We start from the raw sequence: 16052 nt of genomic DNA on the forward strand, positions 1-16052 counted from the left end.
CACCCGGGTCCTGGCATGTTCATTTTGTCCCATGCCTCAGCCTGCATCCCGACCTTCTGCAAACACCCCTCCCTGACATCAGGGGATGGAGGCAAATTGTCCTCCATGTGGCAGAAATCTGCGCAGCAGGTGCAACCCACTGACTGCGAGTCGGCAGTGTCAGCTCCATCTCAGAGGAGAGCTGCACTCAGGACAGATGACAGTGGTGATGTGGAAGAGGCTGTGTGCACAGACGACCGGCTCTGTGTGCTGTGCATTGCTAAGGAGAGGGCCTTCGAAAGGGGTGGCAGCACCGGCCTCAGATTTATGAGTTAGATAGTCAAGGCGCTGAAATGGGCTCGGAGGGCTCAGCCCTGGCAATGACTTGGCTGGTCAGGGACTCAGGTCAGACGCCTACAACTGGAATCTGTGATTCCTGCTGCCAGCCCGAGCTCCTCTGCCTCTCTATTCCCCATCAGCTCTGACTCCTGATGGCAGTGCCTCTGGGGAGTGTGAGGTGGGGGAAGGCGAGGAGAGAGCCCGGTGCTCATGTTTGTAGAGGGATACATTATTTTTAAAGATTTTATTTATTTATTTTTAGAGAGAGGGGAAGGGAGGGAGAAAAGGAAGGAGAGAAACATCAGTGTGTGGTTGCTTCTTGTGAGCCTCCTACTGGGGACCTGGCCTGCGACCCAGGCATGTGCCTTGATTGGGAATCGAACTGGTGATCCTTTGGTTCACAGGCTGGCACTCAATCCACTGAGCCACACCAGCGAGGGTGAGGGATACATTTTTAACTCAACAGCCTGGAGTTGCTTAAAATCATTGCCACATTAAAAAACCTATTTAGGGGACTACATGTATTCAATGATCAAGTGTCAAAAAATTCTTCCTGTGAAATGATAGATGGTCTTTTCCTAGTTGGTTTCGTTGTATTTTTAATCTCATCATTACGGTTTTGCTGACACCTTTATGGCTGCCCCCGAGTCAGAGGGTTCTTGGACAGTGGCCAGCGAGACAGTCACACAAACGTCCAGACAGGTGCTGGCCCTGAAGGGACGAGCTCTTACGGAATGGAGCAAAAGGCTTGTGGTCCTGGAGAACCACGGAGGAAGGCGGGGAGCTGCACACCCCCTCTCCTGTCTCGCGCATTGTCCTCCTTCAGGTGAATGTGAAGAGGCCCATGAAGGACGAAACTAACTTTGAGGTGGTGGAGTCCGGCCGCTACGTCATCCTGCTGCTGGGCAAGGCACTCTCTGTGGTCTGGGACCGACGCCTGGGCCTCTCCGTGGTGCTGAAGCAGACGTACCAGGTCGGTGGCCCCCTCACCCATCTCGTGTGCCACCTGGCGTTGAGGCCTTCTGCAACTTCCTCAGTAGCAGGGGGTAGACACTGCTCCTCCTGATGTCTCGGGGAAGCGGGTGCAGGAGCAGAATCTTTGGAGCAGGGAGGGAGGGAGGGAGGGAGCCACACAAGTGTCTGGACAGGAGAATTAAGGCCTGTGTGAAGGCTGCAGGGTGGCCGATGTTTGTAGTGTCTGAGCAAGGATGTCTGTGGCTGGAGTAGAGGTGCTTGGGGAGGATGGACGTGAACAAGGGTCGGGAGGAGGCAGGGGCCGTGCTGTGGGGCTGTTAGGCTTTTTGTCCAATGGTGGGTACATTCCTACATGCTTTCCAGTAACTTGTGCCCCTTGTACCAAACCAAATTCTCCCTATTGAAGCAAAACAGAGTAAGTCACACCTCTCTGTTCCAAGCTGGAGCTGCACCTGTGTTGGAAGAGCATAGCCCCTCTTCTGTCCCAGGACGAATGTTCCCAGTTCTTCTCTAGTTCTCCTGTCAGGGTTCCCATCCCCTCAGTAATCACTTGTTGAGGACTCATATACCGACACTGTGACAGGTGAACACAAAGACGAATAAGATATCAGGTCAGCCCTGGTGGCGTTTGGTATACACAGAACCCTGGCCAGCCTGCTCTGGACAGGCTGCGTGCTCCAGGTGAGGCCCTCACCCTCCCAGCGCCCCGTCCACAGGAAAGTAGGATTAGACTGTTCTTCCCTCAGACGCCTCCACTTTTCTTGGTGTAACGATGAACCAGCTCCTCTCTCTGCTCAGGCCTTACTGGGGAGAATGATGGCTGACCCTGGAGATACCAGGGCCAAGGCTGCCCAATTCCCACTTCCGCCCTGAGCCAACTACGGGACTTGGGCAGGGTGCCTCTCTTTGGGAACCATCTTTTTTCTTTAACTGTAAAATGAGGTCTGTGAAGGAGGCTGGGGAAAGGCTTTACTGATCACCCGGTCTCCTAGCGGGTCTGCCTCCCTGGCCTCCGTCCACCCTCCTCTTCCTCAGATGAGCCTGCCGCCTTTGCGGTCTGGAGCCCTCTGGCCCCAAGTCAGAACCTGCCCTGAGGTTCGCAGTGCTCACCCTCTCAACCTGCGTCCGTCAGGAGCAGGTGTGCGGCCTCTGTGGGAATTTTGACGGCATCCAGAACAATGACCTCACCGGCAGCAATCTCCACGTGGAGGAAGACCCCGTGGACTTTGGAAACTCCTGGAAAGTGAGCCCGCAGTGTGCTGACACCAGGAAGGTGCGCCCGGGGTCTCCGTGTGGGCCTTGGGCGGGGGGCGGAGGGCGGTGTGCCCTGCAGTGGTGGCAGGGACCTGGGGAGGGGTTCCCCTGGATCCTTCTGGGCTGACCGTTCGGGGCTGTTTGTGTTCCGTTGCCCTGTCCCCAGGTGCCGCTGGACTCGTCCCCTGCCAGCTGCCACAACAACATCATGAAGCAGACCATGGTGGATTCCTCCTGCAGGGTCCTCACCAGCAGCACCTTCCAGGACTGCAACAAGCTGGTGAGGGCTGCGGGGTCACCAGAGGCAGGAGGGCGCTAAGGGCTGACCAGCGGCTTGGGTGCTGAGCCTCAGTTTGTGGACGCTGCCTGGGAGCCTTTGACGTGATGCACCCAGTCACCCCGTTACTCCCTTTCTTGTGTTCGGGCTGGGAAACAGCAAGGGAAACCGGCAGCTTGTAAGGAGAGTGATGCCTGCGAGTCACTTTTCTTTTCTGCCAGGCAGAGCTCTTCTGGCCTCAGTCTTAGGGCTTCTTCCCCCACGAATCGTCTTGTCTCCAACACGAGAGCCAGGAATTTCGTTTTCCTGTTACCTCACTATGTCTTCCGACCTGAGTACCCTCTCCTCTGCCTCCATAAAACCCTTTAGCTCCTAGGTCTTGTTTCAAAAATCCCCCTTTAACTCCAGGGATTCGGAGCCCTCATTTCATGGCTGGTTTCTGTGTCTCCGTCTCCACCAGTGGTGAGGAAGTCCCAGACTCACGCACGCTTCGGTGCTGCAGCACCAGCGTGGGCATCACTGGCCCTGCACCTCAGTCCCCGAGGTCTCCAAAGGGCACTCAGGGGCTGAAGGTGGTGGAGAAATTGGGAGAGTGAAGACAGCGAGAGGAGTCGGGGGACCTTCCTTGTTGGAAGGTCTTGGAAAGAGCAACCCACACAGTGCCTACATCCGTTCTTCTCGCAGCTTCTCTGAAAAAGGCCCTGTGTGTGTAGTGGCATATTTGCGGGGAGGGTGGGGTGCGTCCAGTGAGTGAATATGGGTGGTGGGTAGGCCACCTCTTGATGTGGATTTGGGGTCGGAATCCAGGAACACTCGTGTGCAGGCCGGTCCTACCATCCGGTATGCTAGCTCCATAGCCCCTCAGGGAGGCAACTTCAGTGTCCTGATGTGTTCCCTCTTTCCCCTTGCTGGATGGAGGCAAGGAAAGAGAGTGACCAGCGTGTGTCTTTGGAGCCCCCTTTCCCTACTGTGACCCCCAGAATGCTCCCACCCAGACCGAGAGCCAGAGGGCCTAGGTCGGGTCCCTGGCCCAGGCCACTCTGAGGCTCCCTTCCCTTGCAGGTGGACCCCGAGCCCTTCCTGGACATTTGCATCTATGATACCTGCTCCTGTGAGTCTATCGGGGACTGTGCCTGCTTCTGCGACACCATTGCTGCCTACGCTCACCTGTGCGCCCAGCACGGCAAGGCGGTGACCTGGAGGACAGCCACACTGTGCCGTGAGTCTTGATGTCCCTCCAGATCTCCCCTCAACCTCATGCATCTACACTTGAAGCCCTTAAAGTGGCATGCAGTGTGACACCTTCCTGGGAGAGAGGGCAGAGCTCTACTATGGGGACAGGTGGCAGAGGGCAGGAGGGGGATAAGACACTGATGTGAGTGAGGAGGGACAGGGGACAGGGAGCTAAGACATTACTACATAGAGACCCCTCTTCTGGAGAAGTTCTGGAGGAGGGAGGGGAGGGAGCAGCGATGCAAAGAAGAGGACAGTGGATGCATTATCTTCAATCAGACACTGGTGTTTGCCTGCACGAGTGTCCGGCTCCTCCGTTTGTGTGGGGATTCCTTCCCCGGGTGTGAGCGGCGGGTTGTTTTGACATGGAACGCCGATTCAGAACCAGTAGGTTCCCGGGTTAGGTGCTTAATGAGTCCAGAAGCTTCCGCCACTGGTGGCTCCTGGAGTTTCTCAGTTCCCCGGCCTGCTCGTCACCCGCCCCCCCTTCCCCCACAAACCGGCACTGTCTCACTGCCGTCCGTGTGGTGCCTTGCTCGGTCCCCACTCCTCAGGTTGCCCAGGGGGCCTGCGCTCCAAGTCTCGCTCATTTCTCCCACCCCTACAGCCCAGAGCTGCGAGGAGCGGAACCTGCGGGAGAACGGGTACGAATGCGAGTGGCGCTACAACAGCTGCGCGCCCGCCTGCCCCGCCACGTGCCAGCACCCGGAGCCCCTGGCCTGCCCCGTGCAGTGTGTGGAGGGCTGCCACGCCCACTGCCCTCCAGGTCAGTCCCCGTCCCCCTGCCCTGGGTGGGGGTGGGCTGCAGGGGTGGGGCGTGTTGCCAGGAAAGGCAGTTCCTTGTCGGACGTTCGTCATCTCAGCCGGGCCCAGTGGTGCCCTATAACCCTGGGTCCTGTTTCCCTGTGTCGTTCCATCAGAGCCTGGCCAGCTGGGACTTTGGTCAGGTTGAGCTCATGGGCGATGATGCTTCTGGTGCTCGTTCACAGGTGATGACACCTAGAACTTGCTGCAGCGATGGGGGAGTTCTGTTGAAATGTGGCTTGTGTGTGTCTGCAGAACTCAACTTTCAGTTTCATTTAGTGTTGATTTAAGTTTAAATCTGGCCACATGTGGTTACTGGCTGCTGTAGTGGGGGGCACAGACTCTAGAGTTACCAAATCATTCTTTGGTGGAACAAAAAAGGCCCTCAAAAGAGACAAGATGTCATTCAAGTTGAGGCTTGGGGGCAGCGAAGGAGGGTGACGGTCCCCGCTTCCAGTTCTGCAAGGGGGCAATCAGGTCTTGCAGGGAACGAAGGTTGTTCCCTCCGAGTGGGGGGTGACTCTTGGGGGAGGCGGGCAGAGCTGGCTTCTGGGACAGGTCTCTTGTGTTTAAAGTAAGTCTTCCTTGTGGAAAAGGTGAGAGCTGTGTCCCCTAACCAGAGGTCTGTCACGCAGGAAAAATCCTGGATGAGCTTCTGCAGACCTGCGTCGATGTGGAGGACTGCCCGGTGTGTGAGGTGTCCGGCCGGCGTTTAGCCTCTGGAAAGAAAATCACCTTGAACCCCAGTGACCCGAAGCACTGCCAGATTTGGTAAAACCTGGTAGTTTGAAGTATGAGGTTTACTGTCTTCTCTGGGGGCCTGCTCAGAGGGGTGGGTTTGGGGAAAACGTCCTCACTATGCAAGTTGAGAGTTAGTTTTTGTTCAGTTTGTTTCCCTCTCTTTAAGAACAGACTAGGTTGTTTCTCCAGAAAAGACGTCTCTTTAAAAAAAAAAGATTTTATCTATTTATTTTTAGAAAGGGGAAGGGAGGGAGAAAGAGAGGGAGAGAAACATCAACTTGTGGTTGACTCTCACGTGCCTCCTACTGGGGACCTGGCTGCAACCCAGGCATGTGCCCTGACTGGGAATTGAACCAGCAACCCTTTGGTTTGAAGGCTGGCACTCAATCAGCTGAGCCACACCAGCTAGAGCCAGAAAACGTCTCTTAAGAGACAGTTAGGCTTCTTAACCTCTTCTCGCTGAAGGAGGAGTGAGGGCTCTTATTGCTCCTGGAGGTCATATGTAGTCTGGGACTCATCTGTGAAAGCAGGGTTTCTGTTTTTCACTGGAGGTGGGGATGCGGGAGAGCAAAGTGAGACACAGCCCTGAGCCCCCAGCGTACCTTTGGGCCACAAAGTCCCAGGACAGGGCTTTGTAGAGGGGATGGAAGGCACTCAGTGCCACTCCCTGGGCTCTCTCACCTGAGCCCCTGATTGCCTCTGGGAACAGGGGAGTTTGGGGCGAGGAGACAAGCCCCCAGCGTGAACCCTGAGCTTTCTGAAGTCCTGCTCCTAAGCAAGGAACATGTATTTGAATATCCATGTATTCAATACCCCTTCTTATATGAACTTAAAACTTGAGAACTTAAATTCACTGGGGAAGGGGCTGTGGCCACAGCTGCCAGAGCCAGATCCCGCCGCAGCCATCTGTATAAACACGAGTGAGCACCGCCCGGGGTGAGTTTGCTAGCAAACACAGGAAACTAGAAAGTATGTCACTCACGCACTGTTAACAAAGATTGAAGCCATAAATTGTGTGGACCATGGGGAAGTAGGAATTAACTTCCCAGTGAGACCCTGCCTGTCCACCCTCCCTGTGCTGAAACAGAGACTGCCGAGAGCAAAGAGCCATTCCCAGGTTGGCACAGGGCGCTGAGCCACAGGACGGGAGCGTGCAGAGCCCTCACCCCACCTCCCTCTGCTGGCACACAGGGAACATAGTGCAGAGGCAAACAGGTGTGGACGGGAGTGGCGAAGCAGCCTCGAACATCGCCTGGGAAGCGAGCCACAGCGTACACTTCCCAGGGCTCAGGGCACTGCTGCCCTCTTGGCCTGCCTGGGGGTGCTGAAGGCAAGTTGCCTCAAAGGCCAAGAGTTCGAATAAGAGGAGGTCCTGGCCTGGATTTCATCTGGGCTCTGGCATGGCCTGCTGCTTTCCAGCACACTGATGAAAGGGAGGAGTGAGCCGAAGGGACTAGGGATTTGGGCTGGTAGTGCAGGGATTTGTGTCAGGGGCGGCTGCTCTGCTAAAGACTCATGGTAGGTGCTTGGGGCTGGGGGCAGGGCCTGGCTGGTTCCTGCTTGTGATCGGTGCTCCCCATGTGTCCCCTGGAGGAATGAATGAATGAATGAATGAATGAGCCACCGACTCACCCCTGTCGGATGTCTTGGAGACCCCTGCATACTACCCCCAAGTGCTTTGCTCTGCTGGCTAAAGCCAGGATTTTGAATCTTTGTTCATCTTTCCAAAAATGTTTTTAGTCCAGTTTTTCCTCTCTTCCTGAAGGCCCAATGTATTAAGCACAGTGCGAAATTCATACATTTTATGTTCAGTTATAATAAATACTGCAAAGCATTTATCTTCAGTAGGACATTTACAAGTCCTGGTCAGCATCAGGATGTTAGAGCGGTATTTATCTTTGGAGTTACTTGGCAGAAGGTTTGGATTGTAATATTTATAAATTAAATATTTATATTGCTAGAGATGTAGGTGGAAAAAAAATCAGCGTTTGATGGTTGTGTGGATGGCCTGGAAGCAAGAAAGATTCTTTTTCAGGGTCTAGTACAGGTTAAAGCTTTGGCTTGTAGAGTCCAGGGAAGCCTTTGGTGTGTGTGTATGGAGGTGGGGGGTGGGGGTGCTATTTGGGGACATATGTTAAGAAATGATGTCTCACGTGGGTGCAGAGTGACCTGTGGGAGCTCTATTTCAGGTGGACCAGGCCTCAGGTGTATGGAGATGTGTGCTGTGGTTCTGAGTAGGGCTGGGAAGTGCTGGGTGCTTCTTCCAGAACCCTCTCTGTTTCTGTCCCTCCGCAGTCACTGTGATGGTGTCAACCTCACCTGTGAGGCCTGCGGGGACCCCGGAGGCCTAGAGGTGCCCCCCACCGAGGCCCCGGTCAGCCCCACCACCCCGTACGTGGAGGACACCCCGGAGCCGCCACTGCATGACTTCTACTGCAGCAAGCTGCTGGACCTGGTCTTCCTGCTGGACGGCTCCTCCAAGCTGTCCGAGGCCGAGTTCGAGGTGCTGAAGGTCTTCGTGGTGGGCATGATGGAGCGCCTGCACATCTCCCAGAAGCGGATCCGCGTGGCCCTGGTGGAGTACCACGAGGGCTCCCACGCCTACCTCCAGCTCCGGGACCGGAAGCGGCCCTCTGAGCTGCGGCGCATCGCCAGCCAGGTGAAGTACGCGGGCAGCACAGTGGCCTCCACCACCGAGGTCCTCAAGTACACGCTCTTCCAAATCTTCAGCAAGATTGACCGCCCCGAGGCCTCCCGCGTGGCCCTGCTCCTGATGGCCAGCCAGGAGCCCCCGAGGTTGGCCCGGAACTTGGCCCGTTATGTCCAGGGCCTGAAGAAGAAGAAGGTCATCGTGGTCCCAGTGGGCATCGGGCCGCACGTGAACCTCAAGCAGATCCGCCTCATCGAGAAGCAGGCCCCTGAGAACAAGGCCTTTGTGCTCAGCAGTGTGGACGAGCTGGAGCCTCGAATAGACGAGATCATCAGCTACCTCTGTGATCTTGCTCCCGAAGTGCCGGCACCTACGCAGCCCCCGCCCGCGGCGCAAGTCACTGTGGGTCCGGAGCACCTGGGGGCTTCCTCCCTGGGGCCCAAGAGGAACTCCATGGTTCTGGATGTGGTGTTTGTTCTGGAAGGGTCGGACCAAATTGGTGAGGCCAACTTCAACAGGAGCAGGGAGTTCATGGAGGAGGTGATCCAGCGGATGGATGTGGGCCAGGACGCCATCCACATCACGGTGCTGCAGTACTCCTACACGGTGACCGTGGAGGCCACCTTCAGCGAGACCCAGTCCAAGGGGGACGTCCTGCGGCGGGTGCGCGAGATCCGCTACCAGGGCGGCAACAGCACCAACACAGGGCTGGCCCTGCAGTACGTGGCTGAGCACAGCTTCTCGGCCAGCCAGGGGGACCGGGAGCAGGCCCCGAACCTGGTCTACATGGTCACGGGGAGCCCTGCCTCGGACGTGATCACGCGGATGCCCGGAGACATCCAGGTGGTGCCCATCGGGGTGGGCCCTCACGCCAGTGTGCCGGAGCTGGAGAGGATTGGCTGGCCCAACGCCCCCATCCTCATCCAGGACTTCGAGGCCCTCCCCAGGGAGGCTCCCGACCTGGTGCTGCAGAGGTGCTGTGCTGGAGAGGGGCTGCAGATCCCCACCCTCGCCCCCGCCCCAGGTAGGTGGGCCCCTCGCACAGGGGCCAGGCTGGGGGTGGCCTAGGCAGAGACGCGGCTCCTGGGTTCTAACCCCGGCTCCCCCCACCTTGCACCTCCGGTCACACCCTGCTTCAGAGTGCCCGTGTCCTCGCCTCCCAGGCAGGGAGATGCATCTCTGGTCCTTTATTGGGGAGGGTCTTTTCTTGTAAATTCGAAGGTAGTGCAAGTCTACTGTTAAAATTTAAATACTACCCAAGATATGGAGTAAAGAATATGTGTTTGTCACGCAGCCTCTTCCCATCCAATCTCAGTCCCTGCCCTGGAAGTAACCCACTAAATTTGGTGACTATCAGCTGTGTGACCACACTGGATGGATACAGTTATTCTAAGTGGCTGACATTCCTGGGGCTGGGAAATTATGTGACAACAGGTTAAGTCGTCAGAAACTGTACCCAGGCTGCATCGGTTTGAATCTCACCTCTGCCACTTACTTGCTGGGTAGTTTTGGGCAATTTTTTTTTTTTTTGCTAGTAATTTTGGGTAAGTCCATCTGTAAAATGGGGATAATAATAGGACTTAATTGAAAAATTTTTAGAATAATTCCCAGCACATAGCAAGTGCTCCAAAAATGCTACTGCTGCTGTGATTGTTGCTTTCTTAATTTTTTAATGGAGAGTGCTGTCTAATCAATTCCTCATTCTTGAACCTCCCTATCTGGTGTGTTTGGGAGCATCCCAGAGTAACTGGCCTCCTTTTAATGTCTCTTCATTCTTACACTTGGTATTGGTGCCATTGCTTCTTTGTTTTTGCTTTAATGAGAGCCACGGGTTTATTTAAAATCTTGTGACATTTCTGCAGAGCAGAACAGCAGTAGCATCATCTTATCGGTCTCAGAATGGCCTTTAGGCCAGAGTCCTTTCCTCACTCTGATCACGGCTGTGTTCAAACCGTGTTAACCTGAGCTCTAGGCATTGATAATGGGATGCTTTATAGCACTTACCTGTGCGTAAGACCCGAGGACACACCAGCTCGTTTCCCAGGGATTTGCTGCTGCTCCATTTCCCTTTGCCGTCTCCCTGTCTGGCTGCTGCAGTACCTCTCTCAATTCTAGAAGAATGGCCACCTCCTCTTACTGAGGGGGCAGATGCCTCTTGCTTTCATCAGGAGGCATTTAGGTTGCCTTTGCATGGCACTGGAGTCCTCCCCTTGCCTCCAGTCCTGGGCCCCTCCCTCCTCCCCTGTGGCCCGTCTTGCTATCCTGCAGGACCAACGGTGACACCTGCCCTGGACGGTGCCTTGTGGTCGGGAGCACATTGCACGCCTGTCCAGTGAACATGGCTGTCTCCTGCAGTGGCCTGGGCCCTGCCGTGGCTATGTGCTCCCCTCCCCGCTCTCGTTGCAGACTGCAGCCAGCCCCTGGACGTGCTCCTCCTCCTGGATGGCTCCTCCGGCTCTCCGGCATCTCGCTTTGATGAAATGAAGCGTTTCGCCAAGGCTTTCATTTCAAAAGCCAACATAGGTGAGCGGTGCGCCCAAAGGGGCAGGTTGGACAGGGGCTCTTTCTGGGGCCCCGTCTGCTCCAAAGCGCTCTTCTGTGTTCTCTTTCCTGCCAGGGCCTCAGCTCACGCACGTGTCGGTGCTGCAGTACGGAAGCATAACTACCATCGATGTGCCGTGGAACGTGGTCCAGGAGAAGTCCCACCTGATGGGCCTCGTGGACTACATGCAGCAGGAGAGAGGCCCCAGCAAAATTGGTAACGTGGAGCTATGGGCTGGGATGCAGGGGCTGCGTCTGGTCCTCATTCTTGGCATGAGTGACGAGTGGCCTTGGCCTCAGTTTCCTTTCCTGTATAGTAAGGGCCTAGCTGCTCTTTCAGGCCTCATCCGGATCTCACCTGTGTGTGAACCTCTCCGAGTCTCTGAATCATCCCGTTTTGGTGGCCCACGGATCCGTGGAGAGACAGGATGCCCAGCCGGCTTCAGAAACCCCGTTTCCCGCAGTCAGGACTGACGTGCTGTGGTCTGTTCTCCATTCTCAGGGGATGCTTTGGGCTTTGCTGTGAGATATATCACTTCAGAAGACCATGGTGCCAGGCCTCGAGCCTCTAAGGCGGTGGTCATCCTGGTCACGGATGTCTCCACAGATTCGGTGGCTGCAGCAGCTGATGCCGCCAGATCCAACCGTAAGTGTCCAGCAGACAGTCCTGAGGCTGTGAGAAACTGCTAGAGGACTGAGCGTGGGAAGGTGTTTCTTTCGGGAGTCCCGGCTGATTTAAATGCTCAGCGCCCACATGGGGCTTGGTTTCAAATAGCAGGAAACTGCCCAATCCCTGTGTTGTTTGGAAACCAAGTAGTAATCATTGTATGTTTACCAAATGACATATTGTATGTCATTTGTCTGCATTCTTTAGATTTTAACCTTTAATAAATTGCTGCATATTTTTCCTTCGTGTCCAAGGGTGGGTCATACCTCACACTTCTCCTCTCTAAAGTGGTGTCCTGGTTTCTCACATGTCTGAGGCCAGGGGGATTCATTGCAGGGCCTTGAGAAACACCTGGGACCTTCCGGCATTCAGAGTCCTTTTCCGGTACCAGCCCGATGGGTTTGGGGGTGCAGCTTTAGGAAGGGGGTGATGCAGGCGTGACCCAGCCTTGGTGTCCTGTGAGACTTTGTGTGCTAATGTCAACAGAACGTGAGCCCAGACAGGTGGCGTGGTGCTGAGGGGGGTCAGGGGAGGGCACGGTGTCAAGTCCCCTCATGGCCACCTGGAAAATTGTTCATCCTTTAGTCCTTGTTCTGGAGTTTTCTCTGATGTCTTCCTGTGAGTTGGTCATTCCATTTTCTGTGCTGCATCCAAACTGCTCAAAATGTGCAAACCACATCGTGTCTTTTGTTGTTGCGTCTGTTTCCTGCACAAACTGGCGGTTCGTTGAAGGCGAGGGCAAAATCTTGCTCATTTTTATGTCCTCTGTGCATGCACACACTCGTGGCTCAGCCCCGTGACATTTTCTCTTCTCTTCTCTTCTCACACTCACACCCTGGGTGGTCTCCTTCAGGGTCCTGTATGCACCACTGACCTTAAAATTCCCACCTCTAGCCTGGATCTCTTGCTTCCACTCCACCTTGATGCTCCAGCAGGCGAGTCAATGTAAATCGAATTCCTGACCTTGTCACCCAGATCTCCTCCTCCAGCAGTCTGTCCCATCTTTCATGGAAAACAGCACTTCCATTCTTGTCATTGCTCAGATCCCAAACCTCAGTGTCCATGAGTCCTCTTTCTCTCTCACGCCTCCATTCATTCCATCAGCAAACGATAGCTCTGTCTTCAAAATATATTGAGGACCCCGCCGCGCCATGCCACCCGACCAAACCCCTGTCCTCTCCCACCAGATTATTGTAATGTCTGTCTTGCTGGAGCCTGGCTTCCATCCTGTGGTTCACAGTCAACACAGCAGCTGTAGCGACCCTGCAGCTCATGTCACTGCTCTGCTCCGAAGTCCTGCCTGGCTTCCCGTTTCACTCAGAGAACGCATTAAGTTCTCACTGTGGCCCCCACCTCTCCTGTTTGCCCTGCGCCCAGCACCCTGGGGTGTGCACCACACTTCTGCCCTGGGGCCTTTGTACTGCATGTTCTCTCTGCCTGGGACGTCCTCTTGGCTCCTTCCATCCTGACTTCAGGTCCTCACTCAAATGCTCTCTCCTCACTGAACACAAGGAGAACCACCTCGGGTGAAGCAGTAACTCCTGCTTCTGCCCGTGGGCACTCCCACACCCCATTTTGTTTTTTCCTGAGCACTATCCACATCTGAAATATCAATACTAAGTTTATTTCTTTGCCTGTTTGTTGTCTGTCTGTGTCCAGTGTAAGCTCCATGAGGACAGAGCCTTCATCTGCTTGGTTCGCTGCATCCCCATTGCTTAGAATAGTGCCTGACACCGAGTGCAAGCTCATTGACACTTGGGGACTGACTGAATATCCCCCTCACGGGGAATGTGTACATGACCAGTTTGGAAAACATGAGGCTCTAGACAGGGTGTAGCTTCAGGTTAGTCTGTTTTTCGCCCACCTGACTGACCAAAGCTGGGTAACAGAGACCCTTTCCTGTTCCTCTACTAACTCTAGGAGTGACAGTCTTCCCCATTGGAATTGGGGATCGGTATGACACAGCCCAGCTGAGAGTCTTGGCTGGCCCAGACGCCAGCTCCAATGTGGTGGAGCTCCAGCGAGCTGAAGACCTCCCCACCATGGTCTCCCTGGGCAACTCCTTCCTCCACAAGCTGTGCTCTGGTAAGTCTTGTGATATTTCCTTCCTTCCCCAAAAAACAAAAACGAAGACGACGAAACCTGTTTCAGAGACCTGAGGGTGTCCATGCCCAGGATTTGCCCTGGAATGAAGATTGGTATCTAGACCAGGACCTTTAAGTTTCTGTGCACGGAAAGTTTGTGGTACTAACTCCAGCTCTCTGTGAGTAGCCCTCTTCCCGTTCCAGGTGCCCATTCAAACTTTAGCAGAAAAAGCCCATGCTCAATTGTACAGCGAGATATTGGACAAAGAAGAGGAAGAGAGGGAAGGGAACCTCGACATCCTGTGGTGGATGATCGTCCACCCCATGCCCTATACTCCCTCTCAGCAAGGACACATAGGGCTTTGGAAATGCAATAGCGTAGAATAGAAGGTCAAAGCGCCATAGTTTAAGTGGGCTTAAGGTTAGAAACCTTCCTTTGACCACATATGATTTCTTTTGCCTGGTTTGCTATGTTTTCCTGATATAATTAGCAATGAGTCAAAACCTACCACAGAGTTATTGCCTTCCCTTCCTGGTAGGAATTTTCCAGATCTCTTTGAAGTTTTCAGGACCTTGCCTCACTTCCTCCCTGCTCCCCGCGTAGGCACTGAACTACCAAAGAGGAGAAGGAGATACGGACTGTGAAAAAGCATTATGCATGGTTGCCTCTGGTGTGTCCCCCGCTGGGAACTGCCCTGCAACCCAGGCATGTGCCCTGACTGGGAATCGAACCACGATCGTGTGGTTCGCAGGCCCACGCTCAATCCACTGAGCTACGCCAGCCAGGGCCTGAAAAAGCGCTGTGAACCATAGTTGTTGCCCTGTTGTCACTGTTGCTAGCAACACAATGATAAGTAATCACTAAGCCAGCCCGAAGAACCATGGGATTCTGCCTCTTACCTGCTATACTCACACCCTCACTGTTAAATTCACTCAGATTCTTTTCAGAGTTAAGTTGACTTCAAGAACTAGCCCGGGTAGCCAAGCACACATTGCGAATGGCTGAGAATTTCTGGGTGATGGGCGGGAACTTAGATCTCCTTTGTATCTGTTTCAGGGTTCGTTAGAGTTTGTGTGGATGAGGATGGGAATGAGAAGCGGGTAAGTTCCCTTCTGTTGACTTTCTAAGAAAAATCAAAAGTGTAGCTTTTGAGCCCTTGTTCCTCCTTGTTAGCTTTTCTTTCCTTCCTTATGGTCCTGGTCCAATTCTACTTTTTACCATTACTGCCTGTTTTTTTGCGGGGGGAGGTGGGGACAGGTCACCCGAGAATCTTGTCTTCTGTTTCCCGACTCCTTGCCATTTAGGCCTATGTCCAAGTCCTGTAGATGGGCTTACAGTTGGAGTGCCTCATCCCGAGTCCTGCCTAAATCTGGTTCTTCCTTCTGCAGCCTGGGGACGCCTGGACCTTGCCAGATCAGTGCCACACAGTGACTTGCCTGCCAGATGGCCAGACCTTGCTGAACAGTTATCGGGTCAACTGTGATCGGGGGCCAAGGCCTTCCTGCCCCGACAGGCAGGCCCCCATCAGAGTGGAGGAGACCTGTGGCTGCCGCTGGGCCTGCCCCTGTGAGTACCCGGCTTCACCGGCCCAGACAGTGTTAAAGGGGCAGTGCTTTTAGCTGGGCTGTGTGGAGAGGCAGACTTGAAGCTGACCAGCCCAGAGGTACCCTCTCCCTCCTCGCCACATGCACAGTGTGCCACCTTTACCCCTGTCCCCTCCCTCCCATGTCCTCCGAACATGTGTGCATTCAGCCCCAGGAATCCCTGCTCTCTTCCTGTGTCTTTGGAGGGTACTTCTCAGGTTATGAAAAGGAAGAACTGAGTTTCTGTGGTCAGTGCTCAGCTTGGCTGTTGGCAACCTTTAGGAATCTATGTGGTGAAAGTGCAATAGTGAGAGGACGCCCCCAGAAAACCCCAGTCATGCCTGTAGCTGTAGCAGAGATGGGTGCAAATAGATTATCATCACAGTGACCTGGTTAAGGAGAAGGACATCTTCAACTCCCATCTCATACAAGGCTGTGGAGAGATCTCATCCATGGGGATGGGTAGTCCTCTGTCTCATGGTTGGGAGAATGGCTGCTTAGGATGAGCCCCCGAGTAGCAGTGGATAGATCATAATCATTATATTGAACAGAACACTTGTAAGATGCAATAAAAGCTGTGTTTTGTTCTCAGAATTTATTTAGTGGGATAGCTTTTCTCCCTGGACTGAAAAAAAACTCCACCAGACCTCATGTGACTTCTGCTTATCCATAATGAGTGCTATGGTCCCTCCAAATCATAAAAATTAGTCTCAATTTGGTAATTAGATGCCCTCTCTTGTGTAATAATCAAAGCCTTGACCTTGAGTAAGAGTTAAAACACCTCCCAATCTCCGCTCTGTCTGCCTGCTTCTGGGAAAGGGGCAAGGTCAGCTTATTTCCCAGCCTGGAGCACGAGAGAGGGGGGTGGGAAGAGCGTGCGGCAGGGTCAGGAGGCCCTTACGTCACTGCACTTCCGTGAGACGG

The 16052-nt window shown here is 54.3% G+C and overlaps 1 protein-coding gene across 2 annotated transcripts in view; it reads left to right on the forward strand.

The window, feature by feature from the left end:
• Positions 1 to 16052, forward strand: part of VWF (von Willebrand factor) — a 122936-nt gene that overhangs the window by 70004 nt on the left and 36880 nt on the right. For both annotated transcript variants that reach the window (XM_037067833.1, XM_037067832.1), the window contains exons 22-34: positions 1145 to 1291; positions 2426 to 2566; positions 2714 to 2827; positions 3887 to 4043; positions 4665 to 4823; positions 5497 to 5632; positions 7898 to 9276; positions 10659 to 10775; positions 10870 to 11010; positions 11296 to 11439; positions 13381 to 13545; positions 14602 to 14645; positions 14934 to 15111. In XM_037067833.1, the coding sequence (XP_036923728.1) occupies positions 1145 to 1291; positions 2426 to 2566; positions 2714 to 2827; positions 3887 to 4043; positions 4665 to 4823; positions 5497 to 5632; positions 7898 to 9276; positions 10659 to 10775; positions 10870 to 11010; positions 11296 to 11439; positions 13381 to 13545; positions 14602 to 14645; positions 14934 to 15111 (3022 nt within the window). The remainder of the gene's footprint in view (positions 1 to 1144; positions 1292 to 2425; positions 2567 to 2713; positions 2828 to 3886; positions 4044 to 4664; positions 4824 to 5496; positions 5633 to 7897; positions 9277 to 10658; positions 10776 to 10869; positions 11011 to 11295; positions 11440 to 13380; positions 13546 to 14601; positions 14646 to 14933; positions 15112 to 16052) is intronic.

This window comes from Sturnira hondurensis, unplaced genomic scaffold, assembly GCF_014824575.4.
Source record: "Sturnira hondurensis isolate 20B ecotype Veracruz unplaced genomic scaffold, ASM1482457v3 Scaffold0017436, whole genome shotgun sequence".
Lineage (NCBI taxonomy): Eukaryota > Metazoa > Chordata > Mammalia > Chiroptera > Phyllostomidae > Sturnira > Sturnira hondurensis.